This window comes from Aspergillus pseudonomiae (assembly GCF_009193645.1).
Source record: "Aspergillus pseudonomiae strain CBS 119388 unplaced genomic scaffold BDV37scaffold_7, whole genome shotgun sequence".
Classification (NCBI taxonomy): Eukaryota; Fungi; Ascomycota; class Eurotiomycetes; order Eurotiales; family Aspergillaceae; genus Aspergillus; species Aspergillus pseudonomiae.
In genome coordinates, this window is record NW_022475999.1 from 279,318 (window position 1) to 305,421 (window position 26,104).

At 48.4% G+C, this 26,104-nt stretch overlaps 10 protein-coding genes across 10 annotated transcripts; 4 read left to right on the forward strand and 6 right to left on the reverse strand.

The window, feature by feature from the left end:
• The first annotated feature begins 96 nt into the window (after positions 1-96).
• BDV37DRAFT_239087 (RNA methyltransferase) lies at positions 97-1,768 on the forward strand. Its single transcript, XM_032080913.1, has one exon. The coding sequence runs from the start codon at positions 170-172 to the stop codon at positions 1,748-1,750; it is 1,581 nt and encodes a 526-aa protein (XP_031945539.1). The 5' UTR covers positions 97-169; the 3' UTR covers positions 1,751-1,768.
• Positions 1,769-1,901: 133 nt separating this feature from the next.
• On the reverse strand, positions 1,902-3,286 carry BDV37DRAFT_279167 (pepsin-like aspartic protease; the record flags this gene model as incomplete). The annotated part of the gene is made up of 3 exons (XM_032086271.1): positions 1,902-1,958; positions 2,017-2,880; positions 2,945-3,286. 3 exons carry the CDS (start codon positions 3,284-3,286, stop codon positions 1,902-1,904), a joined length of 1,263 nt encoding a protein of 420 aa, XP_031945540.1.
• A 447-nt stretch (positions 3,287-3,733) lies between these two features.
• Positions 3,734-7,975, reverse strand: BDV37DRAFT_239090 (putative SNF2 family helicase/ATPase). Its single transcript, XM_032080914.1, has 5 exons — positions 7,557-7,975; positions 7,418-7,444; positions 7,215-7,358; positions 4,181-7,150; positions 3,734-4,123 (listed from the first exon to the last, which is right to left on the reverse strand). The coding sequence occupies exons 1-5, from the start codon at positions 7,668-7,670 to the stop codon at positions 4,010-4,012; spliced, it is 3,369 nt and encodes a 1,122-aa protein (XP_031945541.1). The 5' UTR covers positions 7,671-7,975; the 3' UTR covers positions 3,734-4,009.
• A 136-nt stretch (positions 7,976-8,111) lies between these two features.
• BDV37DRAFT_239094 (uncharacterized protein) lies at positions 8,112-9,566 on the forward strand. Its single transcript, XM_032080915.1, has one exon. The coding sequence runs from the start codon at positions 8,361-8,363 to the stop codon at positions 9,141-9,143; it is 783 nt and encodes a 260-aa protein (XP_031945542.1). The 5' UTR covers positions 8,112-8,360; the 3' UTR covers positions 9,144-9,566.
• BDV37DRAFT_279170 (uncharacterized protein) lies at positions 9,547-9,934 on the reverse strand (the record flags this gene model as incomplete). The annotated part of the gene is made up of 2 exons (XM_032086272.1): positions 9,547-9,728; positions 9,823-9,934. 2 exons carry the CDS (start codon positions 9,932-9,934, stop codon positions 9,547-9,549), a joined length of 294 nt encoding a protein of 97 aa, XP_031945543.1.
• A 267-nt stretch (positions 9,935-10,201) lies between these two features.
• BDV37DRAFT_191257 (putative AP-3 adaptor complex subunit mu) lies at positions 10,202-12,251 on the forward strand. The gene is made up of 3 exons (XM_032079678.1): positions 10,202-10,252; positions 10,316-10,735; positions 10,829-12,251. The coding sequence occupies exons 1-3, from the start codon at positions 10,206-10,208 to the stop codon at positions 12,213-12,215; spliced, it is 1,854 nt and encodes a 617-aa protein (XP_031945544.1). The 5' UTR covers positions 10,202-10,205; the 3' UTR covers positions 12,216-12,251.
• Positions 12,252-12,559: 308 nt separating this feature from the next.
• Positions 12,560-14,656, reverse strand: BDV37DRAFT_268628 (hexadecenal dehydrogenase; the record flags this gene model as incomplete). The annotated part of the gene is made up of 5 exons (XM_032084215.1): positions 12,560-12,609; positions 12,897-13,256; positions 13,315-14,114; positions 14,205-14,435; positions 14,511-14,656. 5 exons carry the CDS (start codon positions 14,654-14,656, stop codon positions 12,560-12,562), a joined length of 1,587 nt encoding a protein of 528 aa, XP_031945545.1.
• A 3,481-nt stretch (positions 14,657-18,137) lies between these two features.
• BDV37DRAFT_191281 (isocitrate lyase 1) lies at positions 18,138-20,633 on the reverse strand. The gene is made up of 5 exons (XM_032079679.1): positions 20,019-20,633; positions 19,809-19,964; positions 19,406-19,748; positions 18,786-19,338; positions 18,138-18,725 (listed from the first exon to the last, which is right to left on the reverse strand). Exons 1-5 carry the CDS (start codon positions 20,220-20,222, stop codon positions 18,365-18,367), a joined length of 1,617 nt encoding a protein of 538 aa, XP_031945546.1. The 5' UTR covers positions 20,223-20,633; the 3' UTR covers positions 18,138-18,364.
• A 1,996-nt stretch (positions 20,634-22,629) lies between these two features.
• BDV37DRAFT_191320 (deubiquitinase OTU2) lies at positions 22,630-24,069 on the reverse strand. Its single transcript, XM_032079680.1, has one exon. The coding sequence runs from the start codon at positions 23,742-23,744 to the stop codon at positions 22,767-22,769; it is 978 nt and encodes a 325-aa protein (XP_031945547.1). The 5' UTR covers positions 23,745-24,069; the 3' UTR covers positions 22,630-22,766.
• A 73-nt stretch (positions 24,070-24,142) lies between these two features.
• Positions 24,143-25,455, forward strand: BDV37DRAFT_239113 (short chain dehydrogenase/reductase family). Its single transcript, XM_032080916.1, has 4 exons — positions 24,143-24,397; positions 24,453-24,687; positions 24,766-25,069; positions 25,123-25,455. Exons 1-4 carry the CDS (start codon positions 24,368-24,370, stop codon positions 25,340-25,342), a joined length of 789 nt encoding a protein of 262 aa, XP_031945548.1. The 5' UTR covers positions 24,143-24,367; the 3' UTR covers positions 25,343-25,455.
• Positions 25,456-26,104: the final 649 nt, after the last annotated feature.

Here is a 26,104-nt window from a genome sequence, read left to right on the forward strand (position 1 = left end):
ACGCGACGCGCGACCGCCCGGATCAAAGATGATCCGCTTATCTTATCGGACCTTGAGCAAGCTCGAGCAAAAAAAAGAAAACATCAGGTTTGTAAAGTTAAATCATGCATTGATAGCTTTACGTACAAATTCCTCTTATTATAATTATTACCTTCTCTAATCACCTGCAATGTCTCGTCGTTCGCTATTGAAACCCTTGCATTCATATATGCGCCTATCTATAGCTCCGTCTATTCACCTGAATCATGTGAGACGTGCTTCACTCAACTCGGCCATTGGTCGTGGTATCCGCAAGACTCGGGGCTTCGATGGTCCATCTTCGTCGCGAAATTCATATGATTCTGACTTTGAACGGCCGTACAGAGAAAGGAGGGACCCCAAACCGAATAGAACAGAAAAGAAAACTCAGGGCAAAAATTGGGTCGACGGTGAATTCGATGAAGATGAATTTATTAAGACAGGAAATTTCCGCGCACTGCCTCGTGAACACCAACGCTTTCAGAGCAGTAAGAGGTTGTCGAATAATGAAGACAGAGGATATGATAACCGTGAGACTAGCGACAGACCTCATGACAAGCGCCACCAACGCTTTCAGAGCAGTCAGAGGTCGTCGAGGAATGAAGTCAGGGGATACGATGACCGTGAGACTAGCGACAGACCTCAGGACAAGCGTTACCCTCGCCGAGCGGAACCACCGAAACACCACCGTGCCACGGAGAGAGTACCAGAGCGGGTAAAGGAAAATGTGCAAGTCCCTGACGCAATCCCATACACGACACCGGCATCGGAATTCATCTATGGAACCAGCGCAGTGGAGGCTGCACTACGCTGTAGCAGACGTCGTCTGTACAAATTATATGTGTATCAGGCCGCTGGTGAAGAACTGAGCCCTGCCAAGGTTGCACTGCGCAAATTGGCACTTGTAAAGAATGTCAAAGTTAAGATGGCCTTCGGTGGATGGGACCGGCTTCTTGACAAAATGAGTGCTGGTCGACCTCATAATGGCTGCGTCCTTGAAGCGTCCCCTCTGCCAAGATTGCCTGTGAGGGGCTTGAAGAGTGTTCCATCTGTGAAGGAGGAGGATTTCGGTGTGGAATTGGGCGCTCAATCACGAGAAGAAGCTTTGGTGAATAGCACGAACGACAAGCTTAAAATCCATCACTGGGATCACAGAACAAGGTACCCTGTTGTATTATTACTCGACGGGATTGTGGATCCTGGAAACCTGGGTGCTATCATTCGCTCCGCGTATTATCTTGGTGTCGATGCTATAATATTCGCTGGTCGAAACTCGGCACCTTTGTCTCCTGTGACAATCAAGGCCTCGGCTGGAGCGGCTGAGAATATGTCTCTTCTTGAAGTGAGCAACGAAGTGGACTTCATCCAGCGTTCCAAAGCCAATGGATGGAAATTTTACGCGGCAGATGCCCCAGGTCCAGCTTCCAAATATGTGGACAATACTTCTATTGTCGAGGGTAAAGGTACGACCGAAGGGGGACATTTTAGCACCCAATCGCCTTGCGTTATTATGATGGGGAGCGAGGGATCCGGATTGAGTCGTCACATTAAGTCGCATGCGGACTCTATCGTGAGCATCCCTGGAGCCAGACTTGCTACGCCCCTTGGTGTCGAGTCTGATCCTTCTAGAGTGGACAGCCTTAACGTCAGTGTGGCAGCAGCGCTGCTGATGGAAATGTTTCTACGTGTACCACTTGCGGTAGCCGATGTGCCTCCGAAGAAATCTCGGTGAACCTGAATCAGAATGATAATAATGACAGCTTGTAAATATATAACTTGTACATTAGCTTAATTCAACCCTATGGACAAAACTCAGAATCTTCATATACAACATTCATCGAGAAAACCTTGACATCATAATAGTAATAGGCTCAGCTCTTATTCTACGCTTCCGGTTTGGGCTGCACGGCACCAAATTGAAGAGAACCGAAATCAAATATCTATATCATTCGTTCTGTCAGAAGAGTATACGAGGGGTGTTTGGAGTATGCAACTCACCACATATAATCCCTCCAAAAATGTCCCACCAAGAATATCAAAGTCGAGCGATCCACGACTCTGGATACCCCCATATATGTAGCCAGGCTTGGTTTCAGCAAATGCCAGACTTTTCTTTAACATAGCGAACGATTTGTCCCCTACTGTTAATTGAACAACTGGAAGCTGGTCCACATTGACGTCAGATGGGATGAGAAAGCCTTGGCTTTCACTATCATAGAATGCACCTGGGATAGAGTCATAAATGGCTTGACACGTTTGGTCATCAAGTAGAGTCAATGCTGCGTCGGTATCGACAATAGCCTTGTTTTCAGATCTATTAATGGCTTCCCCCCCAACCGTTGTAGAGGGGGAGTCTAACATCCAATAGCCTTGACTATTGTCAATAGATGTATAATGGACATCATGACCACAATAGCGCACGGCATCCTCATTGATGGAGCCAAATGTGTAAAATGGTTTCTTTAGGTCAGAGTCGCCCCAAGACCCAAATTTTGCTGTGAACAGCTTTGCAGATTGTTCGAGGTCGTCACCAGTATTCAAGCGCTCAGCCAGGGCCTTGATGTCCTCCTGGGGATGATTGATATGTCCAAATGCCAGTCCCAGAACGCCGTCTGCTGAAAATTGGGTGAACATTGAGGATATGGTTTTGGCAAGCTGAACGGGCTGTGTCTTCAAAGCAACCCCTCCAATGGTGATATCTTCCGTGCCAATGGAACCAGACACCGCAGAACCATCCACATAGGATACTTTCCATGGCGAATCTTCAATGTCTTTGAATGTGCTCGATTTTACAGGATCATAGGTATGGCTCTCCTCCCCACCGTGGGGCAGTGTATCTGAAGGGAGCTCACTAGATCGCACCTGCTAGTGTTAGTATGGTAGGTTTTGTCTTTCTCCTATTTTGATTGAGATAAATATATCTTACCCAAAAGTCAGCAGACGCTGTATCCAAGACCAAGTTCAAAGTTTGAGTCGGGGTTCCGATGCTCACGGGCACGAAGAACACTGCATCATTTTGGATGTCCTCCTTCTCAACTTGCTGGAATTTGTCGTCCGAGATCTGTTTTCGCATCACGTCGTGGAAGCGAACTCGACCACCAATAGGCTTGTCAGTGAAGGGCCGGCCAGTTTGGTGAATAGCTCGACCGATAGAAAAGGGGCCATTTCTAGTAGGGTGCAAACGATATTTGCGTATCAGATACACATAAGACTTGATCCCAGATTTGGAGTAGTTTGGATTCTCAACAAGGAAGATCTTGGATGCCATGGTGGTAATAGTTGCGTGTTCGTCTGTTCAAGCGAACTCGGGAGGTAGACTTATATCAAAGATGATGACGGAATGATAATGGGTTTCAAGGTAACCATCACTGCTGTCTTAGTGTCAGGGTCCCCACCACGTAGTAACTTACCTGCGGATCTGATTCTGGTCACATACCTTGCACGCTAAGGATGATCTACAGTTACAGTGAGCGACCGCCGGTCCAATGGGATCCAACACACGGCAACATTGAGGGGTCGGAATAAATTAGAAGCTGCGTAAGATAGATAGCATGTTAATATTTCAGGGGCAACGTCACATGTTGCAATGGCGAATCAAGCAGGGCAAGTGTCATCATTGCCAACCTGACAGTTCGTTCCCTGTCGACTTTGGATCCCAATTCCGTGTCATATGATCAATGGCTGCCTGAGGATATTCCACGGTTAACACAGAACCAGCTGATGGAAGCTCCACATTAGGAAGTATTCTATTGCTTTTGTATACATTTCAGATACCGTACGCATGGGTACAGATAGATAGCTATTGTGTTACAGAGAAAGATATGACAAGAACCGTGAAGCGACATCATCAACAATGGCATCTATGAGCAACGCCAGACCGACTTATATTGAAAAAGAACCAAACCCCTCGCATGGCCAATTACCTTCCCAAACACTGCAGAATGGTCGTAACAATATTTAGCTGTTTAACAACTATTGAGCACGGTAAGAATTACTTCTTCCGACTTTTTGCCTTTGGTGCCGTGTTAGACGAGACACTAGCTGCCCGCGACGTCGACGTAGAATTGGCTTTGCTGTTGCCTTTAACAGCCTTGACCTGCTTGTTCTATGAAACCATACATGTCAGTTGAATGCATCGGGCGTTGAACAAGAACAAACTTACCACTGCGCCGCCCTTGTTCTTCTTTTTAGCCGGTGCTCCATCATCGTCATTTTCAGCATCCTCATCGTCTCGATCACGCCCACGACCCTTGCCAGACTCGCCGTTGGCTTTCTCATCCGCAACTTCAAACTCCTTTGCAACAGTATTCAATAATGTAGTACAACGGCGTCCAATTTCCACGGGCGTTCGGCTAAGGAAGAACCAGTCGAACCGGAAGAGTGGGGACTCGCGAATTTCATCCCGGATTTTCTCGTACAGTCCCTCACCATCCACTCCGTACTTATCGAGCATCACTAGTAAAAACCGATCCTCTTCTTCGGTATACACCTTCTTATTAGTGGTAGACACCGTGTAATTAATCTTGAGTTGCTGAAGAGGAACGCGGTACATCTCCATCTTCTTGCGAAGCATTTTACGCTGATGGTTCATCTTGCGCAGCTTCTCCTCTCCCTGCTCAACAACACGGAGATATTTAGGGTAGTCTTGGATCTCGGTGTACCGCTTCCAAAACACTTTGGCGTATTCTTCAACTTCATCTGGTTCTTTGCTATCCACTTCTGTGGCGATCCCAACATAATCAGTGCGTCCGAACTTGGCCGAGCCATTAACAAACTGCTGGAAATCACGGCGATTCCAGGTTGAAAAGCCTTCCTCTGACATTTCAGCCTTCTGCGTCTGCTCTTCTTCCGTCAATGGCACCGCATTGTCAATTTCCTGCTGCTCCAAATCGCGCTCGGCTTCACGCTCACTAAGTTCCTCTTCAGGCCCATCAGGAAGCGGAACTTTATAGCCGATCTCTTTGTGGAAGTAGGCGGTTTCTTTCTCCTGGAGTTCTTGGAGTCCCGGAGGGAAGAACTGCCAATCGTGAACAGCAATTTGCTTAGGTGCCCGCGGGACCTTAGGTTTGGGGTCAGCGGTTCTTCCACCAGTAGCTAGCGCTTGGCGATAGTATTTGTCAATAGAGTAGAACTGCTCTTTCCGTTCGCGTTTGGCCGGGTTGATCCAATTGAGGCCGATGTCCTTCTTGCGATCTGTGAAATCCTTTCCGTTCCATTCGTATGCACTTTCAGAGCTAAACTTTTGCAAATCATCGATACCAAGTTTCTCATATTTTTTGCTCAGTTCTGCAGTTCGCTCCTCACCCTTGCGTAAAATCGCATCGATATCATCATCAGAAATTTGTTTGTCGGCATTAAAAGGTGCAGTCGAATTGTCATTGCTGAAAACGTTCGCAGCTCCGTGCTGGATCATGCCAAGCAGTTCCTCCTTCGATGCGGCGTTCTTGGTCTGTTGCTGAGCACGGCCTTGTTGGATAACAAGCTGGTCTAACCGCAGCTTCTGGGCTGCACGTTCCAGGACCTTCTCTTCAATCGCATTCTCTGTGACAAATCTGAATACAACCACTTGCTTCGTCTGACCAATACGATGGGCACGGTCCATGGCCTGTAGATCAGCCTGGGGGTTCCAATCACTGTCGTAGAGGACAACGATATCCGCAGTCGTCAAGTTAATACCGAGACCTCCTGCCCTAGTGGTAAGCAAGAAGACAAACTTGTCCGATCCTGGCTTGTTGTACTCGTCAATTGCAGCGATTCGATCCTCATGAGCTGTCGTACCATCGATACGGCAATAATTGTACTCTCTGAAAACACAGTAATCTTCCAAGATATCAAGCACACGACTCATCTGGGAGAAAATAAGAACGCGGCTTCCCTGTTTCTGCATACGTGCCAAGAGCTTGTCTAAAATTGACATTTTGCCGGCGTTGTATACAAGATGCTCATCCGTTGTATAAGGAGGGCCCGGCTCAGCTCCTTCGAAAAGGTAGGGGTGATTACAACATTTGCGAAGTTGCATGACAATGTTTAATAGACGGGTCTTAGATTCGCGCTTTCCAGCGGCACCGTTGACAGCGTCGATATCCTTCTCAAGAATCTTCTGGTACCACTTCACCTGCATTTCTGACATGGGTACATAAAGATTGACCTCCTTCTTGGGAAGCAAGCTCTTCTCTACATCACTCTTAACACGACGGAGAAGGAATGGTCGCAGTACTCGGTGAAGTTGCTGGACAACGGTGTCCTGGTCAGACTCTTGGTTTGAGAACCATTGATCGAATGCCTCCGAATCACCAAAAACATCCGGCAACAGGAAGTTCAAAAGGGCCCAAAGCTCATGGAGGTTGTTCTGGAGTGGAGTACCAGTAATTAGCAGTCGATTCCGAGAATGGAACACACGAATGATCTGTGCAAGTGACGATTCTTCGTTTTTGATTCTATGGGCCTCATCGATGATGATGTACTCCCAAGCGAACTTCTTAAGATGAGACTTCTCCCGAAGAACCATTTCGTAACTGGTGATGCACACATCGAAGTTCTCATCAAGAAGTCTTTCGTTTATTAACTTATGGCGCTCCTCCTTGTCTCCCTGAAGAACAAGAACATTAACGTCAGGTGTCCATTTGTGGAATTCGCGCTTCCAATTATCGAGCGTTGATTTCGGCACAGCAACCAGGTGAGGTCCCGTAATGTCGCAGACATGTCTGAGGTACCCGAGGAAAGAAATGGTTTGAAGGGTTTTACCCAAGCCCATTTCATCGGCAAGGATACCGGAGATACCATTCTCATGTAGAGAAACAAGCCAGTTCAATCCAGCAATTTGATAATCACGCATTTCTCCCTTAACGAAAGGCGGGGATTCACGAAAGACGGTGCGGGTTTCGCCGCCGCTCTTCTCATCCTTCAATAACTCTGCGTCTTCCTCTTGTTCCGTCCTGCGACGCCTATCACCACCTGCACCGCCTGAACGTGACGAGCCTTTTTTCTTGGCCTTTGCCTCTTCTTCATCATTTTGTCGGTCTATCTCAGCCATTATATCTTTGATCCGTGGGTTGGGGTTGGTTTCGATAAAATGGCGAAACAAGTCGGTAAGTCCGAGGAGGTAACGGAATCTCCGAATCGAATCATCTTCCTGTAGTAGACTGTCATGAGAAACTCCAGCCGCGACAAGTGATATGACAGGCAGACTACTATACCTTTGACTCGTCCAGACGACCATGCTTTTTACCCAGGATACTCTTCCTCAAATGAAATGCCTCAGATCTCTTTCTTCGGCCGTCGACGGGAACTGTGTCGCCTGCAACACTGCTTGCTGTGGTGTTTGGGTTTGTGTCCGAATCCTGGTTCGCACCGGTTAGCCTGCGTGTTGGGAAGTGCTGGTAAATCGCGTAGAATGTACCGTGTAGTCTGGAGTGTCCTGGTAGCCCTGTTTGGAAAGTAAAGTCAGCATGAACCCAGGTCTAATAATATGCATCGCTTAACAATGCGCGAAAGCCAGAGCTAGTGCGGAAGCGATTTGACCAGGTTCTGTCACCTACCCCCATTTGCGCGTCATCTACGGGTACCGACGTGACGGGTTCATCATTTGCATCTGTCATAGGAGTATCTGCCTGAGAGGGTGTTTCTGAATTGGGGGCGAACGAAGGCGCCATCTTCGGTCTGGGCGCACTCCGCGCAAATAACTCGTGTTATGTATAGAGCCGAACACGCCTTGCCAGCGCTCCGAAAGCACGGTAGGCGATAAACTGAGTGGGGAAGCTAAGACGTTGATTGCCCACCGTTGTGAGATCGATTGGGGTGGGTACAGGTTTATGAAGAAATTGATTCCCAGTATGCAACAAGGAACGGGAATTGAACAATAAAGGTTGATGAAAGAAGTAGCCCTCGTCAGTCGCGCCGGGATGGCAAATGGAATTTCGTCGGGGAAGCGCGGCCGTCCTACGCGCTTATTGGACAGGGAGCGCGAAGGTTCTGCTTAGTCATGTATGAGTCATCAGTCGGCGGAAGACAAGTTTCCCCGCTGTGGGTCACGTTACCGGGACAAAAGCAAAGAAAGATCACCTGCACAAGTATCATCACTGATTATAGTCACCGGGTTTCCTTGCTTCCATTCAACCTAATCCCTTTCACTACATTTTCTAATTTTCCGTGGGGTGCAACCTGGTTTCCAGTTTTAATTGGTCTTGTTTTTTTTTATCTCGTTTCTGTCTCAGCTCCCACTTTGTTGGTATCTTTTCAGGGAGCACGGTTCACCTCGCCCCTCCTAGTGGCGCCAACCGCATATTGTTTTGAAGTTAAGGAGAATCATTAGCACAGCTGCTTGATTTGCAGCACTATCTACCATGGACTCCATGAGGTCATTGAACACATCGCTACCTAGCTCGACTCCTCGCACCCAACCTCCTGAACAACTTTTACAATCGTTCAAAGCAGCCGCGCTATCTGTTACCAATCTTTATAAAAATGCAGTCTACGAGCAATCACAGGCCAAACAAGCTGGCTACCAAGAAGCAATTGAAGACCTACTGCATTTTCTAGACAAGGAAGGTCTTGGCCTTACTGGTGGCGAAGGATCGAAAATCCGACAATGGGCAGCTGAAAGGAGTGATGGAACCGGGACTCCGAGCGACGATGACGAGCCTGAGAAGCAACCTCGAAGCACTAGCCCCGTTGCTACACGCAAGGAACAAACCAAGCCAGAAGCTGCCCGACAGCCAGCCAAGTCGACCTCGACTGACGAGTCCGTTGCTACACAGCAACAGCCCCCACTTAATAACTCTCACGTCGCCGAGGCAAGCACTCTTGATAGACCGGCAGTCTTTACTTTCACCGCCGGGCCTTCATTTCCTCCATGCCAAGAACCCGATGTAGATATGCAATCCTCCGACAGCTCGACAGCCTCATCTCAAGATAGTTCACCTGTGAGTGTATCTGTTCTTCCTCGGACCTCTCGACAACAAGCCCGACACAACAACTTCTCACGGACGAACCCTCGAGCATCCACACGGGAGCCTTCTGTCGGCGCGGGCTCAAAACGAAAGTTTGCAGTTCCCGACTTTTTTGACATATCGGGGCTAGGGAATAGAGATATATTTGGGGGCGGCAAACGCGGCCGCTTCACCTAGAGAATATAGTATCGACGATTGGACGAACCTCATATTCTTATGGTAACGCAGCGGTTTGATTGATGTTTTGAGTTCACGGTGCATTTGGAGGGAGTCTCGCATGTGGTCTTCTTTGGGCCACCTCTTGTTGTCTTCATTTTCCAGCCTTTTGTCTTCATTGCTTTCCTGTTTCTTATAACGGTTAAACATATAGAGGTTATCAGATCTGGTGATACCCGGTGGGGCAGCTCTTGTGATGCTTGTTTCGTGTAATCCTTCACCTTTGTCCATGTCTTTTCCTTCATTTCTTCTACATGCATATATGACAACCCTTAGGCGACTGTTCTTGTTCTCAATCGGCTCTAATACAAGTGTTACTGGAAGCTAAGCAGGACACAATCTTGTATCAAGGTTACTCTATTATTCAATTAAAAGCCCTGTAAATACCCATTCCCACCAGTGTTGCGGAGATAGTCGCAATGCCTAGCCTCCGCGATCCCATTTTATACTTCGTAGCACTTTGCATGACCGCGCGCTCCTGCTTCTGCAGATTGCTCATGCCCGTATAATAGCTGTAGACACCGAGACCAATAAATGCGGCGGAACCTGGTTACATTGCGTATGTGTCAGACGACATTTCACTGGCTCATTTGAACGTTTATATAGACAAGTATATAGAAGGAAACTATGGAAAACTAACCTGTGACCCTGCAAGCTGTACAGTCGTCATATTGGTCTTCTGCCAGTAGACGTTTAGCTTCTTTGGACTCGACGTCCCAGGCGCGGCCGTTATTCTCCGAAGCTGAAGACATTGGAATCGGTAGGTTGGTTGGTCGCTAGTTGCAGCGGAGTAGTACAGTAGGTATGATCGAGTTTCTCGGAAATTGTAAAACCTATCCCTGGCCAAGATAGGACAACTGATCAGTGACTCGAATGCAAAGAACTGTCTTGAATTTCAGCGAGAACGATACAAAAGAAAGGCGGCAATCGGCGGCAGAACAGGACAATTTAGAGATGTCATTAAATGACCGCAGCCCCATGTCGTTGTTTCTCCCCACCGATAAAGGAACCAGACAGATCGGCATGATGAGCGGGGAGATTGATGCGCTCTATATTTTCGATGAGCATAAGTATGCATATTTTCCGGTCTTCTTTAACTTCTGTTCTACGATAACTGACTTATCGATCCATAGCAGTCCTCTTGTAGAGCAGGTCTATCGCTCCCGGCCGCCCTCCGCAGCTACTATCCTACCCCTCTACCTCGCGCATCCAGCTCCGCGGCCGTCGCTCCTTTATATTCCTAATGTGACGCCGCCCGTAACTGTTTTCTCAATTGTTCAGTCAAACTTACTCTTTCTGGCGCTTTCCGAAGTCGATACGGAGCCACTCGTTGCATTAGAGTTCCTACATCGCGTAGTGGATGTACTTGAGGAATTCGTCGGAGCACCATTGATTTCACACAAGATACAGGCAAACTATGAAGTGGTTGCACAGTTACTCAATGAAATGTGCGATGCAGGTGTTGTATGCAATACAGAGCTAAATGCGCTACAGGAGGCTGTGGAAATGCCGGGGTGGATGGGGAAGTTGTTGGGTAATGTCGGGTTGTCTGGGTGAGTCTCTCATATTTAGTCCTATTTAGTCTTGTATAGTATTGTCGTTTAGGATTGCCTACGTATTTCCTACTAACATGGTTACTTTCGAAGATCCTCTACGCCTATCTTGGGACCTCCGAATACGCTCAAGCGGTCAATCTCAGCCAATGCGGCGACTCAAGGACCTGCGATACCATGGAGAAGATCTGGAGTGCGGCACACTTCTAACGAGCTATATGTTGACATTATCGAATCACTGTCGGTCACGATGGCGCCTTCAGGACGATTACTCTCTGCCTTGGTGTCCGGCACCATTGCCTTCACGGCCAAAATCTCCGGTGTTCCTGAATTACAGCTTTCCTTGACAGCTCCTGGTGGTCAACAAGCCATTGCGCGAAAGCTCGAGTTACCCGTTTTTCATCCATGTGTACGACTGGCAAAATGGCGAGAGCGGCCAGGAGAATTGAGCTTCGTGCCCCCGGACGGACGGTTTATTCTCGCAGGGTATGAGGTCGACCTTCTACCCATTGATCCCAGCCTCGATCAGCCGCCAAGTCACATGGAGAAGCTCTTTCTGCCCGCCATTGTAGACATTCGTAAATCGCTGGGTCCGACCGGCTCCGATTTCGAAGTCCGCTTGATTCTCAACACAAACTTCCCGGGTTATTCGTCCTCAAACCGGCCCGGAGGACGAAATGGCTCCGGTACGTCGACGCCGTCGTTTCTTGGAGGAGGCGGGAACTCCTCGGGCCCTGTCTTAGAGGATGTTTTGGTTACGATACCTATTCCAAAATCAGTCCGCAATATCACAGATATGCAAGCCAGCCGCGGTGATGCGCTCTTCTCCCCTGGTAACAATGTCCTTGAATGGCGAGTCCCGACCAAAGACGCTGGAACCGTCTCGGGTACCGCAACTCTCCGTTGCACCGTGGCCGGACATTCAACCGGCGACGATGATTTCGATGAAGAAGCCGAAGAAGTCGATCCGGAAGCAAACCTCCTCCAAGGCTACTACGACGCCGAACCCTCAACATCCTACCAAGCCCCCGAAGAAGAGACAACGAAGCGGAAGACAAAGAAAAAGAAGAAGAAGAAGGTCAAGAAGTCCTCTCGCGCCGCCCCCGCCATACCAGATGCAGACCAACCGGAGATAGCCCAAGAGCCATCCCAACCGCAATCCCCAACACCTCCCCAGCCCTCCCCTTCACCTCAACCACAACCACAACCACCACAACAACAACAACCTCCGACTGACGACACCTCCCGCTCAATCTTCCACACTACACAACGCAAAACCAAAGCCCAGCTGAACACAACTCTCATGCCTAATTCGGCCGCGGTGTCATTCTCAGTCCGAGGCTGGCTCCCCTCGGGGATCAAGGTGGACAGTCTGAATATCGACCCGCGACGAAGTCGTGGCTTGGGCGAGACTGTGAAGCCCTACAAGGGAGTAAAGTATTTATGTGTCAGTCGAAAAGGAGTGGAGAGAAGATGTTGATATATATTATTATCATCCTATTATTTTAAATTTCTTTTTTTCTTTTTCTTTCTTCTTATTGCTGCTCTTTGGCTACATGGATGACAATCTAGCAAGGATCTCATATGCATGATAAGCATTCATCATTCGCATGATACGGATAATGATACTTGACATACGTTCAAATAGAGTACATAGAACTGGACTCGTGATGAAAGTGGAAGAAGTTTGTAGGTTAACAGTACATAACCAGCTAACTCGAAGATTCTGAATAAACATCGTTTGTATAACTATACACTTTCGAAAAACTGACGACGCTACCTAACCAAAACATTATATATCCGAATCGAGAATATTAGGTCACATTAAAGCTTCGAAGCACGGCGTTCAAGAACCTGGAGCACGACATAGGCCACTAACCAAAAGCAGATTGTGAGTAAGGTCACCGTAAATAGGGTATTAGATTAGTAGAGTAGATGGGTGTAGAGTGAACGAAATGGTATCTCAGAGAAAAAAAAAACAATAGAGCAAGGAAATGGAGGGAAGGAATGGTCGTAGCGTGTTCATTCTCTGACTGGAGAGGCGCGGACAGTAAGAATTCAGACGTTGCAAGGATCGACAGGGTGATATGTAAGGGAGACCGAAGAGGGGCAGGCGAATGTGTCGGGTATTTCGACGCACGAGACGGAAATAATTACTTACCAGCAGCGACAACGACGGCTCTGCCAGCACCAGCCTTCGCAGAGCCTCCACCGAGAGTGAGGATATAACGGAGCCAGCCGAATCGGATCTTGTTTCCGTTGCGATCAAAGTCGGGTGCAAGAGTGCTGGCGGCCTTGAACTTGCTCAGCTTACCCGCGTATGGCGGGTAGCGGATCGAGAGGATGGATTCGAGCCAGCTGGGTGTGCTAGTGATGGGACGACGGTGAACGAAGACGTCAAAGCTGGCCTTGCCACGGTAGGCGCCGTGGCCACTTTCACCGACACCACCGAATGGCAGGGTAGGGATATGCAAAGCCGCGTCGTTGACGGAGACACCACCAGAGCGAGTAGTAGAAAGAACTTGGAAAGCGTCAGACAATGTCAAGCAATAATAGAATGAAGACGTGCGAGAACATACCCTTGTCAGTATCTGCCTTAGAGCCGAACGGGTAAAGGCCCAGGGGAGTGGCCTGGATTCCATTGGCAATGTTGACTGCCTGTTCGACGTTGTCCACGGGCAAGATAGGAATCAAAGGACCGAAGCTTTCCTGAGTCAGCATCGAATCATCAACCGAGTCTACCAGAACCAAGGTTGGCTCGATGAAGCGCTCCTTTTCGTCCATTGTACCACCCATGAGAATTTTGCCCTTGGTATTGTCGAGCATTGACTTGATGCGGTGGAATGCACCTTCATTGATGATGCGAGAATAGTCTGGCGATGCCTTGGCGCCCTGAGGATAGAATTCATTATAAGCTTTCTTGAACTCCTCTATCACGGCAGGCACAAGGTCCTTGTCAACCAGCAGGTAGTTTTGGGAGGTACAGATTTGGCCGGAATTCATCAGTTTACCCCACAGAAGTCTCCGCGCAACGAGTCTGGGGTTGGCGCTCTTGGTAATGATGGCCGGGTTGATGCCACCCAGCTCCAGCACGACGGGAGTCAAATGAGGAGCGGCTGCCTTGGCGATGATACGGCCTACGGTGGCGCCACCAGTGAAGAAAATCTTATCCCATCGCTCCGCGAGCAAAGCTTGGGTCTCCGGGATACCTCCTTGAATAACAGTATAGCAGGACGGATCGAGGGATGCCTCAACGATGCGTTGGAGAACAACCGCACAGTTGGGCGCATTCTCACTAGGCTTAATCACAACAGTATTACCAGCTGCGATAGCGCCGATGACCGGACCGAGTGTCAATTGGAAGGGATAGTTGAAAGCGCTGTTTGGAATAGTGTATTAGTATGCTTCCGCAAGCGATGAGTTCGGGGTCTTTGGGTTCGGATTATAGGGGGCGCCGGGGGAAACTCACCCAATAACCAGAACACAACCCAATGGATCCTTCCGAATCTTAGGACTCATGAATTTGTAGGACAAATCAATATCTTCGGCTTTCTCATCCTTGGCCCACTTGTGCAAGTTTCGCGTCACGAACACGATGTCATTCTGCAGCCATCCACTCTCAGCGACCTCGGTTTCGAAGCGAGGTTTACCCAAGTCCAAAGCGGAGGCATCGGCGATCTCTTGCTCATGATCCTTGACACTGTCAAAGCAAACAAAAAGGTGTCAGCCATACTATGCATTGTGCAGCTTATTGCCGACAGAGAAAAAAACCTACGCCCAGTAGAGCTTCCGAAGCTGGACCAGTCGAAACTCAAGGTCGCGAGTCTTATGTTCCAGGAAAGTCTTACGCAGGGTAGACACGCGACCCGGAATATCCTCGACGGGCGTGAACTGAATCGGGGGGATGTTCGAAGCGACCATGGTGGTAATCGTTGGTAGAAGGGAGAGGACGGGGAGTGGCGTCGGAGAAATGATGCGGAGACGGGAGCACCCCTAGTACTAGTTACTAGTAGTAGTTATCGCTTGCCCTGGGAGCCTTCAAAAGGAGAGACGATAGACGGAATGGGATATCTCGGGAGCCAAGGGGAAAAAGAAAATCATATATAAGTTCATTCTTATTCTTGATTACGGAGGTGGTCGACTAGACTAATCGAAAAATAATACATTCAAAGTCACATCAGCACCCACATGATCCTTTCGCCCCTCATCGGCAGTGACAGCTGGGCCGCGGTATTCCTCCTCTCCCTGACCATAAAGTTGGGGTCGGACGAGCGGTTCCGCACCATTCACCATTCGAGAACGTACTCCCTTACTAAGTTGAGGACTGACCAGTGAGTTATCAAGACTGGTTTAATATTTCCCTCGGCTTATTCTCAACTCAGGGTGAGGACCAAGTGTGTCCAGCTACGGAGGACCACCACCAATGACTTCTTCTCCACGACATTTTAGCTCATCGTTGTCATTCTGTTTAGGCAAGGATCGGCGTTGTCTAGCCATGCGATCGACGGAACCTCGCAAGGAGTTCTCCATTGGGCGTCTGCTCCAACTCTCCGAAACAAGACGATGACAAAGTACTCTCTTGACAGACTCCACCAGAACGATGGCATAAAGATAAATAAATGCACGTCCATTTCAATGCTTATTCAATGAGCCAGGTCCAGCCCTCAACCTATATAAGCTCGTTCCTGGTCTCAGGCTGACACTAGCGTCCGATGTTTCAAGTTCGTCTTTGCTGTTCACAGTAACTATATATGACTATCGGTGGAATCAAAGAGCACAACGCACTTATACACAATCGTCCTAGTATTGAACCAAAACTATTGCTATTGCGATACACCTACAAGGAGAGCTGTGGTGGCTTTTTATATACAGAAAATCAGGGTGTCAGGAAGAAAGACCGAAAACTACCTGTCCCAACCCCGTCAGATAGAACAATTAAGAGAGTCTTGTTTTGACGAATCCCTCGAGATACTCATCAGGTCAAGTCTTAAGTCCGACAAGCAGTCTCGACGATTAGAAATTATCTAAGGACTGGAGTGACAATCTCATAAGTCAAGCGACAGGGATGGTTAAGTTTGATCACTTATCTCGAGCCGCGCCAGGAGATTCTCCCGCCACTAATCAACTCCAAGGGGGGAGTCTGGTCGAGTCTGACGGCACTTGGTACTTCGTAAATGATACCACCATTGAAAGCCAGAGAAAAGAGGCAAGTCTTCCGTGTTATTTCCTTTGGAGGGTAGCCGACCGCGGTCTCGCGTCGTCCGCGGATCCCATTTTCGGAGTCCGCGGGTCAGGCAAGCCAGAGGTCTTTTCGGTTGGTGGCGGGCGCCGAAAGCCACTTTTGCGAATTATGGTTGTGAAGGCGCGGGTGAGTAGTTGAGATAATGGTACTGCTGATTGAGCTAATGGGAGAGGCGGATATGGTTGTAAGATGGGAGGTATAGTCAAGCACATCCCATGCTCTGTGGGATCCGACCCTGTGGAGAAGGCCGCATGTATGGTCATACCAGTTCGCTGGGTAGGCTTAGTCGATCTGTTATTTGAAATGCACGAGATTGTTCAGCCAGATTGACGTATGTTGATCTTGGGTATCTTCGTGCGAGACTCCACTGGCACCTTGGATCGAGCATTGGCCACGCATACACCGCGGATCAACACAGACTACTTCTTCATCCGCTTGTAATGACCCTCGCAGGGGAAATAACGTGCTGAAGGGCCATCTGCTGGCAGCCTTTCATGCCATGAGGATATCGCGAATCGGGTGACTCCGTATGGCATGTTCAATATGAAAGGGGACTGGCGTGGTGGCGGCGTAGTTGTGTCAATACTGCGTGTGCTGGGCATATACCTCAACGTTGAGGTTGGAGAGCCGGGGACGAGTGGGATAGACACTACGAGACTATAAGATGCCGTATAGAACCCGTACCCCAACCCGGAGCTATCCTAGGGTATCACTGTATCAGTCACTTTAGTTTCAGCGCCAGCCCCCTTTAGGGCTTACAGTGTAGACACCAGTGTGGGTCACCACGTCCTAAGTATCTGGGTACGCATGTTTGTAACTTGTCAGGCAAGTGAGTATGAGACCCATTATGTTCAAGGCACCAACGTCTCCTAGTCAGGTGTCTCCACCACGCATATGGGCAACGATTTGCGCCTACTTAAACCAGGCCCGGATCTTGCTAGACTAGTGCTAGTTCGGCTGGCATGGCTGAGAGCTGTAGGGTGCTTAGGGCCCGTCCCTCTAGCCTACCGCATCTACTAACTTAAATACAACGACCGCTGGTTAGACTACGATCAGTTCCCATACATTTCACCCGCCATCTACCGTGGCAGGGGCAAAGAAGAATGTGGTCACTGAACAGTGGACGTGCTCTTTACAGACTTGTGAAGCTCTACAAGGGCATACAGAATAGGATGGCTCTAATGAAGACTTGAACAGAATTCATCAGAAACGTCTCGACTCTGCATGGAGAGTATACACCACTGCTGTGAACCAGAGTATAGATCAATATACTCGAGTCCAGAGCCACTGTGCCGTCGCCGGAATGCTAAAGCTACATCAATCAGGAAAATTAAACTGAATACTAGCGTGATTGTCTGGAGAGTCATTACTCTTTCGTGTAGAGTTAGGGCAAATACAATTAGATTGCTTATTATTCCCGATATCTCAGTATAGATGATCCATGAACTCTCCAGACGATGGACCTCATATACCCCAGCAGAGCTTTAGTATCCCGAATAACGTCCCATAGTATAATCTCAAATGCTTGTATCTATATTTCTATACATCAACAACATCAACAACAAGACCCTACTAAATGACCACCCCTATCCCTTCGCATATCCGCCAACCGGCCAATTATTCAATTCATGGCCAACCCCTCGTCATACAAGTGCATCATTGCGTGGCCCAGGTTGTTATCGCCTTCGGACTCCGGAAAACTGTAGTATGCAGGTACATTAGGGTTGAACCCAGCAAATAAATTGAAATCTTAGGACTGTTCAAGTGTATAATCCCAATACGTAAAAGATGACGTCGCTTAGCAGCGGGTTCGAAAAGAGTATACATTCACATGCTGGGGATGAACTATTGACAGGGATCAATGGTTGGAGACGGCTAGCCACGGTACGCCGCGGGGCTGGCAGAATTTTTGAACACTTTCCGAGGTCGTTCATCGCATTGTGTATCTTTTGGAGGGTGCTTGGATTAGACTTTCCAATGCTCAGAAATTAGTTTTAACTAGCTATAACAAATATACATAGATATTGCTTTGTTTGAATCAATTATTACACTTATATAGCTTGGTTTCATGGAGATAGAAGGGGTGCGATTTACGAGTAAAGGGCCGTTTTCGAGCTTTGAGGTCCAGGAGGCCTCACTAGCGCGGATCTATCTCAGACCGCCTTTCTCTTTAGTATGGAAATACCGCTAAGGATACGCACTCTACCGAGGTACTACGAATGAGCTTGCTGCACGAAGAAAAAGAAGAATGCGATAACTAGATCATGCTATGAAAAATCGATCCTTTTGTCAAGGGAGCTACAATCTATACATCAAAAACTCCTAGTGGGTACTCAAAGTCGGCTAAAAACACAACAAAATCATCAAAAGTGGCTTGTGAGCTGAGCTCAGTGCTTGAACTGATCTTCCGTCACACCCTTGCCCATGGCCGCGGTGCTGCTAACACCGCCGGTGACCATCTTCAGGAGGTTATCCACATAGTTGGCACCACTCCATTTCTGGTGGGTAACCACGTCGACTCCCTGTTCCATCTCCGGCTCTTGGACCAATTCGCCGTAAGCGCGCATGCCATGCTTGGAGTAGGCCTTGGCGAACTGGTCAGAGATGAGGGCGGTGGTGTGCAGACCAGCAAGGGTGATGAACTGCCAGCAGTAACCCAGAGCACCCAGGCGCTTGATGTAAGTCTCCTGCTCATCGCGGGGCATGGCCTTCTTCCAGTTGAACGAAGGCGACAAGTTGTAGGAAAGTCTAAAAGTTCTTCGTTAGCATCTGATATCGTAGGCGCTCAAGTGATGCCGGTCTACTTACTTTTGCTCGGGCCAAACCGCGTGGATACCCTCGGCAAACTCCTTAGCCTGGGCATAATCGGGGAGCTTGCTCTCCATCCAGATGAGGTCGGCGAATGGAGCGTAAGCAATACCACGGTTGATGGCACACTGGGTGCCACCCTGGAGCCGGTAGTAGCCCTCACGGGTACGAGGAGCATCCCAGTTCCAGTAGATTTCCTGTCCAGTGATGTTCTTGGCGATCGCGCGAGCGTCAAGGTTGCTCTTGCCCTTGGCGGCCTTCAGGTATTGATCAATGAGGGCTTGCTTGTTAGAGTGGGCACCCTTGTTGATGACCTCAATGACGGCATCGTTGAAAAGCTTCAGGCCAGCCTGGGCAACCCACTGGTCCTCGATAGCCTGCAGCTCGTCTCCCTGTTTTCCAGCTTGTTCGGCAGCCACCATGAGATCTACGAGAGGCTTAAGGTTGGGGTTGGTGGAGCCGACGATGAAGGCATGGTCGCGATGATCGATGGTAGAGGTGATGAGAGTAGCAGCTTCCGCGTCGGTTCTAGCAATGGCAAGAAGGTCGGTGCCTAGGGATAATCAGTGGACAAGTTCTTTCTCTACTTTGAAAATCACAGTAAGGACGGGAACACATACCCATGATATCTGCCTGCGCACGGATGGCGACCAAACGGTTGATGTGTTCGCTAATGGGCACAAGAACCTTTCCAGCCATATGGCCACACTTCTTGGTACCAGGGGCCTGGTCCTCAATGTGGATACCGGCAGCACCGCGCTCAACAAAAAGCTTGGTCAACTTCATGACAGCGGTCAAACCACCGTGTCCGGTGTCAGCGTCAGCAATGATGGGACGCAGGTAGTCAACGTTTGCCACATTTCCGCGCTTCTCCTTGGGTGTCGTGATCCGCTCCTCGCGCTGTTTCCGGTCATGGAACAGCTGGGCCATCCAGAGCTGGTTTACCTTGTTTGGCACAGTGTTCTGGGCCAATTAGCAAAGGGGCTATTTATTTTCAACATGTTCGAATCGAGCAGAGCTTACCATGGGGTAATCAGCAAGATCGGGGGACGGCTCATCGGTAGAGGAAGCAGTGGAAGAGCTCTGCCAGCCAGAGACATAGACGGTGTCAAGGTACTTTGCCATCTGGGTGACCATTGTGGGTTCGAGACAGCCGTAGGTGAAGCTAGCAACTTTTTTCTAAACGACAAGGTATTAGCTACTGTTCCGACTTGTTTCGGCGTGAAGAAATACCTCGAAGTTGCTCTCCAAAATTTTCCAAAGCTTCTTGCTCTGGACATTCGACGGGTACTCAATCTTTAGGTTTCCACGCTTGGCCACAATCTGCTCTGCTGAGAAAGGGCGCTTGGTGTGTCGCCATCTGGAATCGGTCCACCAGGCCTTGACGGCCTGGACGTCGTCCTGGTACTTCTTGTCCTCGTCTTCGAGATAACCCATGGTGATGAAGATAGTAAGGGGTTTTTAAAAGTGGGTAGATATAGAAAGAATTGCAATAATATAATACAGTAGGTACTATGATATAGTCCCCTTGTCTGATCGGAATATAGATAATCAGAAAGAATGAAAATCAAGGGGGAGAGAAAGATTAAAAAGAGTCTGCTCTTCAGAAGCTCTAAATGAATCACCAGGCCAAAGCCAAGGTACTTATTGAGTTGCATGCGCCATGAAAATGCGTCAGAGGGCTGGCCTGCGTCGGTAAACGCTCGGCTCAGCGGGACAAGAAGGAATGTCACAGAGCTCCGGCTTCGCGTCAACCGGGGGTAAAGTTACTAGGATCTTCTGGAGTCACCATTGGACTAGGTTTACCGTAAACTAAATTCACAAGCCAATGCCGATGGTCGGGCACGGTGACTGGTGCTGTGTTCGGAAGAGAGGATCGAGACTTTGGGAAGATCCTCGGTCTAATGGGACCTCTGATGTATTCGCCACTATGAGTATCTGCAGGCCTTATAATTCAACCACCCCAATAGGAATCGTTCTGAGATCGCTGACCGGGCCTTGAATCATACCTGTATAACGGAGGATACCCCTTTTTTGAAGCAATTGATTGTTTTGTTGAAGATACACAGCGGAATGCATTCCAATCACTCTGAACTACTGTAGTTTAAAGAAAGTTAAGATGACGTCGAAACATGTGCTTATTCTAAATAACCGTACGTGACAATACATGCCAGGCAAAAGGGTAACCACTTCTAGTAATCTTCCGTACTCTACATTACGCAAAACCAGCTATTCTGAGTCATCAGGACTCCGGGGTAAAAACAACTCTCCCCTTTCTCTCTTCCCCACAACCACGCATTAGTAACTGAACAACAAGGATCACATCAACGAGATTGGTCGCTTGAATTCTAGATCCCTGATACTTCAACCTTCATGGATGACTTTTATCCATCGGTAATTTAGCCTACACTCCGCGGGTGTTGCGGAGCTGACTTCCAAGTTCGATATCGATACAGGCAATATCGGATTAGGCCCAGAGAGGCAAGAACCTCGGTAGTCAACACACCAATCACGAGCGCCCGTGGTCTCACTCTTGAGATACACGAGAATGGCCTCGGGTAAATAAGGAGCTATTTTCGTTTCGGTGTTGACTCGAAGAGTGTCTCGTGCAGGGATCATAGCCAGTATACGGTATATAAATCTTCGGACGTTGACCGAAGAGCCATATCACTTTAATAGAGGAAGCGGGAGAGGGATGCGCTTGGTGAGGGGGTTTCTGGAAAATCCCTCGTATAGAACGAATGATATAACCTGAAACCTGGAGTGCAGGTCGATGGCGAATTCACATGCAGGAATTAATATAATCTCCATTTGTAGATGTCTTGGAACAGTACTAGTACTAGGCACAAATGCATGTGTCAATGTGAGGTATCGTCATGTTAGAGAATTAAATGGTCCGTATTCGGCGTGATACAGAGAGCACTTGCGGACGCTGCCTGACCGAGCTCCTTTACACCCTAGCACACAGTCTTCACTCAAGGTCCTTGTCTAAGCGTGGTACTGTACCCTGTGGAAATCTGGATATTGACACGGCTGTTGTTCAGAGTATCAGGGATAGGATCTGCTGAACATGAAGGATACATCTGTCTCTAGATCAGAGACCCTATTGGCATGGTGCGGAAGGGAATAATAACGCGATGTGTCGCATATCGTTCATGGAAATCTTTCCTTGCCATCCATCTACCTTACTAGTAAGCGCCGAGACATACCCCACAGGGCTGAACACCATCGCACAGACCAATAGAAATGGTCTGCCGCTACGGAGTACATCTCAATCTGGAACACATTCGAGCTTCCATGCTAGGAAACAGACTTCTAGAAAAAGCCTGTAATGTTGGATGGAGCTCGACTCATTTTCAGCTCGATATATTTCACGGTGTTGGAAACAGTGCCTCCATGCGTTCGTACAAGATGGGGAGACTGCCTGTTCTAGCAGGCATAAGAATGTTACGTTGATTTTCCTTGTCGATGGACTAGTCTACGATAAAAGTGCGTAATGATGCATACCTTTCTTATGTGCGACGCCAATTCTCAAACGAGAGAAATGCTTTGGTAACCCATACCATGTTCGCGCATTGACCAGTCAGTGCGTCCAAACTGGTTATTTCAACACAATCGATATTTCTGTGGGATATCGGTCGAGCCCCGAATACTTCTATAATCGAGCTACTGCCACCTAACAGGAGATTTTGTTTGGCAAAAGGCATGGGAAGCAACCCTAACCCGTTTGAAGGGAATCATCCGCAGTGCCTATGGTCGATATGATCGGGCCCTACCGAAGCCGGAAAACTAGAGATCTCGATGAGGAAGAACCTCACATCCTTCTCCAGTGCCATGGGTGGCACGACAAAGGGGTATCTGCAGGAGAATTGAATTCTCGTTTGAAAATGAGTATCTGATGAGAAAGACGTTTATAACAGAACCCGAGTTTCGCGACGACGAAGGCTATAATCGTATGTGGACTTGCATGTGTGGCTGAGATCATTTCATAAGCGCGTTATAGTGCTCACCGAGACCGTACGTATGCCGATAGTAGGCCAGCCAAATGATACGTTTGCTCTTCTGTTCGTCATCATACTCTTGAGTATCGCCTTCGATCTTTTCAATCCTTCCATCACCTTGTATGACGTTGATTTCCACGCCATATGCCCTAGCAATCGCTAATAGCTCCAATTGCCCACCCCACTCTGCTGTAAGCTTGATCTTGCGAGTGTATAGTTCCAAAGGCTCCTCCATGAAGGGCAAAAAATCATCCTGGTGCTCGTTTATGAAATCGGCCGTCACTGCCCTAACTGCTCTATAGCCATCGTGTTGAGGCGAAGCTACCGTATCGATGCGAGACTGAGTTGGGGTCTCAAGAATGATTCTTTTTGGGTCAGGTTTCAAACCAAGGCCTAGCATTTCCAGCTGGTAGGCAATAGCGGAGTAGAGACAGTGCCCATCGGGCTTTATCTCGACCTGCTTCAACCCCAACCGTTTAAAAACGCCATCCATAACCTCTTGCTCATCTCCACGGTGATTTGTTTGTTTTGCGGCTTCTTCCGCGGCAATGGCAGACTGCGCCGCTTGCTCCGCAGCGCGACGTGCCAGACGAGCCTTCTGGCGGTTTGGTTTCTTCGGTCGCGGTGACGGGGCGGAGGACTCTGAAGTTGCAGAGGATGTATCTGGGGAATTGTCTATCGATGGGGGGTTCTGTGTACCATCGGTTTGGTCTTTCTGTGTTTTATCTTCTTCCGAACCATTCAAACTGAGATCTTCCAGGTCATCAATGGGCGGGGCAGGCTCGCCATTTAACTCTGCAATCTCGGCCTGGTGTCGTTCGGAAAGTTCCCTCTGAAGCCTATCGCATTCTTCGTTAATTCCTCGGCGGGTTTTCTTCGTGGCAGATTTCTTCTTCTGAGTGATACGTGCTTGGAGATCTTTTTGCTCCTTGCGGTGTTTCGCTAATAACTCCTCCATTATTGTTGGGGATAAAAAGCAAAAGCAAATTTATCGGTCTAATTGGAAATCGAAATGAGAAGAAGAGAAAAAATGTTTTTGAAAAGAACGCAGGCTATGAAACTGTGGGAAATGTTGTTGTTGCTACCCCATCTCAAGATCTAACAGAACTGTTACAGCCCCGCAAACCTTTTGCGGGCTGGCTGCCCTAGACGGCATCCTAAAAAGGTATAGCGCATCAAATGTGCTGTTGGTTCAACACCAACTTGGAGTGTTTATAATCCAATATCAAGATTCAAGCTGTGCCCAAGAATTCCGATAAGATATTCTTGTGATTTCATTGAGGGGTTATAATGATCTTTGATTTTTGGGCTGATTGACATCTAGAACGATGTCAATGATCGCATTAACATTTCTCCTGCGCCGGAGGTCGTACAGCCTCGGTATCTTCCGCTCAGTAATCTCGGCCGTCGGATGCTAGGAGCTTTAAGTAGTAGGTATGGCACAAAAGTCCATCTACTCCTGGATATCCTTGACATTACCCAGACTGCACCCACCTTGAACATATACTGAACTCCATTTCTATACAATACTTCGATACTTCATTAGCAGTTTGGCAATCTTGAGTGTTTAGTGCTGTTATCATGGATTCCCAAAACCTTTTCGATGTGAAGGTCAGTTATGAAACTCCAAGAAAGCCCCTGAACCCTTACTGAACGCTGTATCTAGGGCAAAGTGGTGCTGGTCACCGGTGGAGCCAAGGGAATTGGTCGCATGATCTCAGAAGGATACGTAGCCAACGGGGCCACCGTTTACATCTCGTCTCGTGATGCCAAGGCCTGTGACAAAGCCGTAAACGAGCTCAATGCGCTCGGCAAAGGAAAGGCACACGCCATCCCCGCCGATTTTTACAAAGAAGAGGATGTTAAGAAATTGGCTGAAGAGCTTGGAAAGCGCGAGAGCAGTACGTTCTTGGCTAACGCCACTCAGAGATCGCATCCGGCTGGGCTGCCGTCCTGAAACTAACTAATTTACTATTCAGAGCTGCATGTTCTTGTGAACAACTCGGGATCAAACTGGGGTGCTCCTTACGATGAATATCCTTCCTCTGCTTGGACTAGAGTTCTCACTCTGAACCTCCACCGAGTCTTCGATCTGACGAGGCTCGTTACCCCCCTGCTGGAGAAGGCAGCCACTTCGGGCGACCCAGCCCGCATCATCAATATCGGTAGCATCGATGGTCTTCGGGTCCCAGCACTTGAGACCTTTGCTTATAGTGCCAGTAAGGCCGGTTTGCATCATCTGAGCCGAGTCCTTGCAAACCACCTTGGTAGAAGAAACATAACGTATGTGTTATTTCTGATTTGATAAAACGCCCTACTAATAGAGCCACCTACAGATCAAACTCGCTGGCTTGCGGCCCCTTTCAGAGTAAGATGATGGCTGCCACCCTTGAAACATATCGGGAGCAGATCGAGGGCAATATTCCACTAGGCCGTATTGGTACCCCCGAAGACGTGGCCGGTGCTTGCTTATTCCTGAGCAGTCGTGCTGGTTCGTATGTGAATGGAGCCACTATCACCCTGGACGGTGGTAGCGCTATTGCTGCCAAGCTGTAAGATCTAGGCTAGTTGTTGTACATATCAAGAACATTGACGCCACAATCCTGTGATGAACAAGATAGCGTCCTGTTACAGAAGGTTTAACCTAAAATTCCATTTGCATATCGATGAACCATTTCTTTTCTTTTTCTGAATCTTCACCTGCAGGCTTATGTACAATGTCCATGCAGATTAAACTTCTAGCCAGACACGTTTTTTTAGCGGGCGTCTACCAATATACTGCTGGCATTAGTAAATGCTGAACCCTATTGACATCATCGAGCATCTACATCGCTCTGTGCGCATACTATCATGACATAACAGTGTCAACTGAACGGCGCCACATATGCCATAATTGACGGAAGTTTGCGGCAAGTATCGCCAATCTGCCATGAACAGGGAAAAAAGCATATTCATTTGGGATGGCAAGCCATCAGCCCTTCTGATATTAAGATCGACTTACGGATGACTTCGTTTCGAGCTGAAGTGTCAAGGTGGCTGTACGGGATGTGCAGCGGATTTGTTTGAGCTCGATGAAAGTACTGGCTCAGAAAATTCCCTCTTATATTGTTAGCGATCATCCTCTGGGGTCCGATCTAAACCAGAGCGGCGGATCGCGTGGGGTTGAGGCTCGCTGCAGTCGCAATTGGTCTGGATTAATCCCTCAATCTGATACTACTTACTTAATACAATTCCCTGGTGCGTTTCACGTGAGCCGTCATATTATTTACTGTAATATAGATCTATATGCTATTTAAACCTCAGGACCTCGAAGAATTC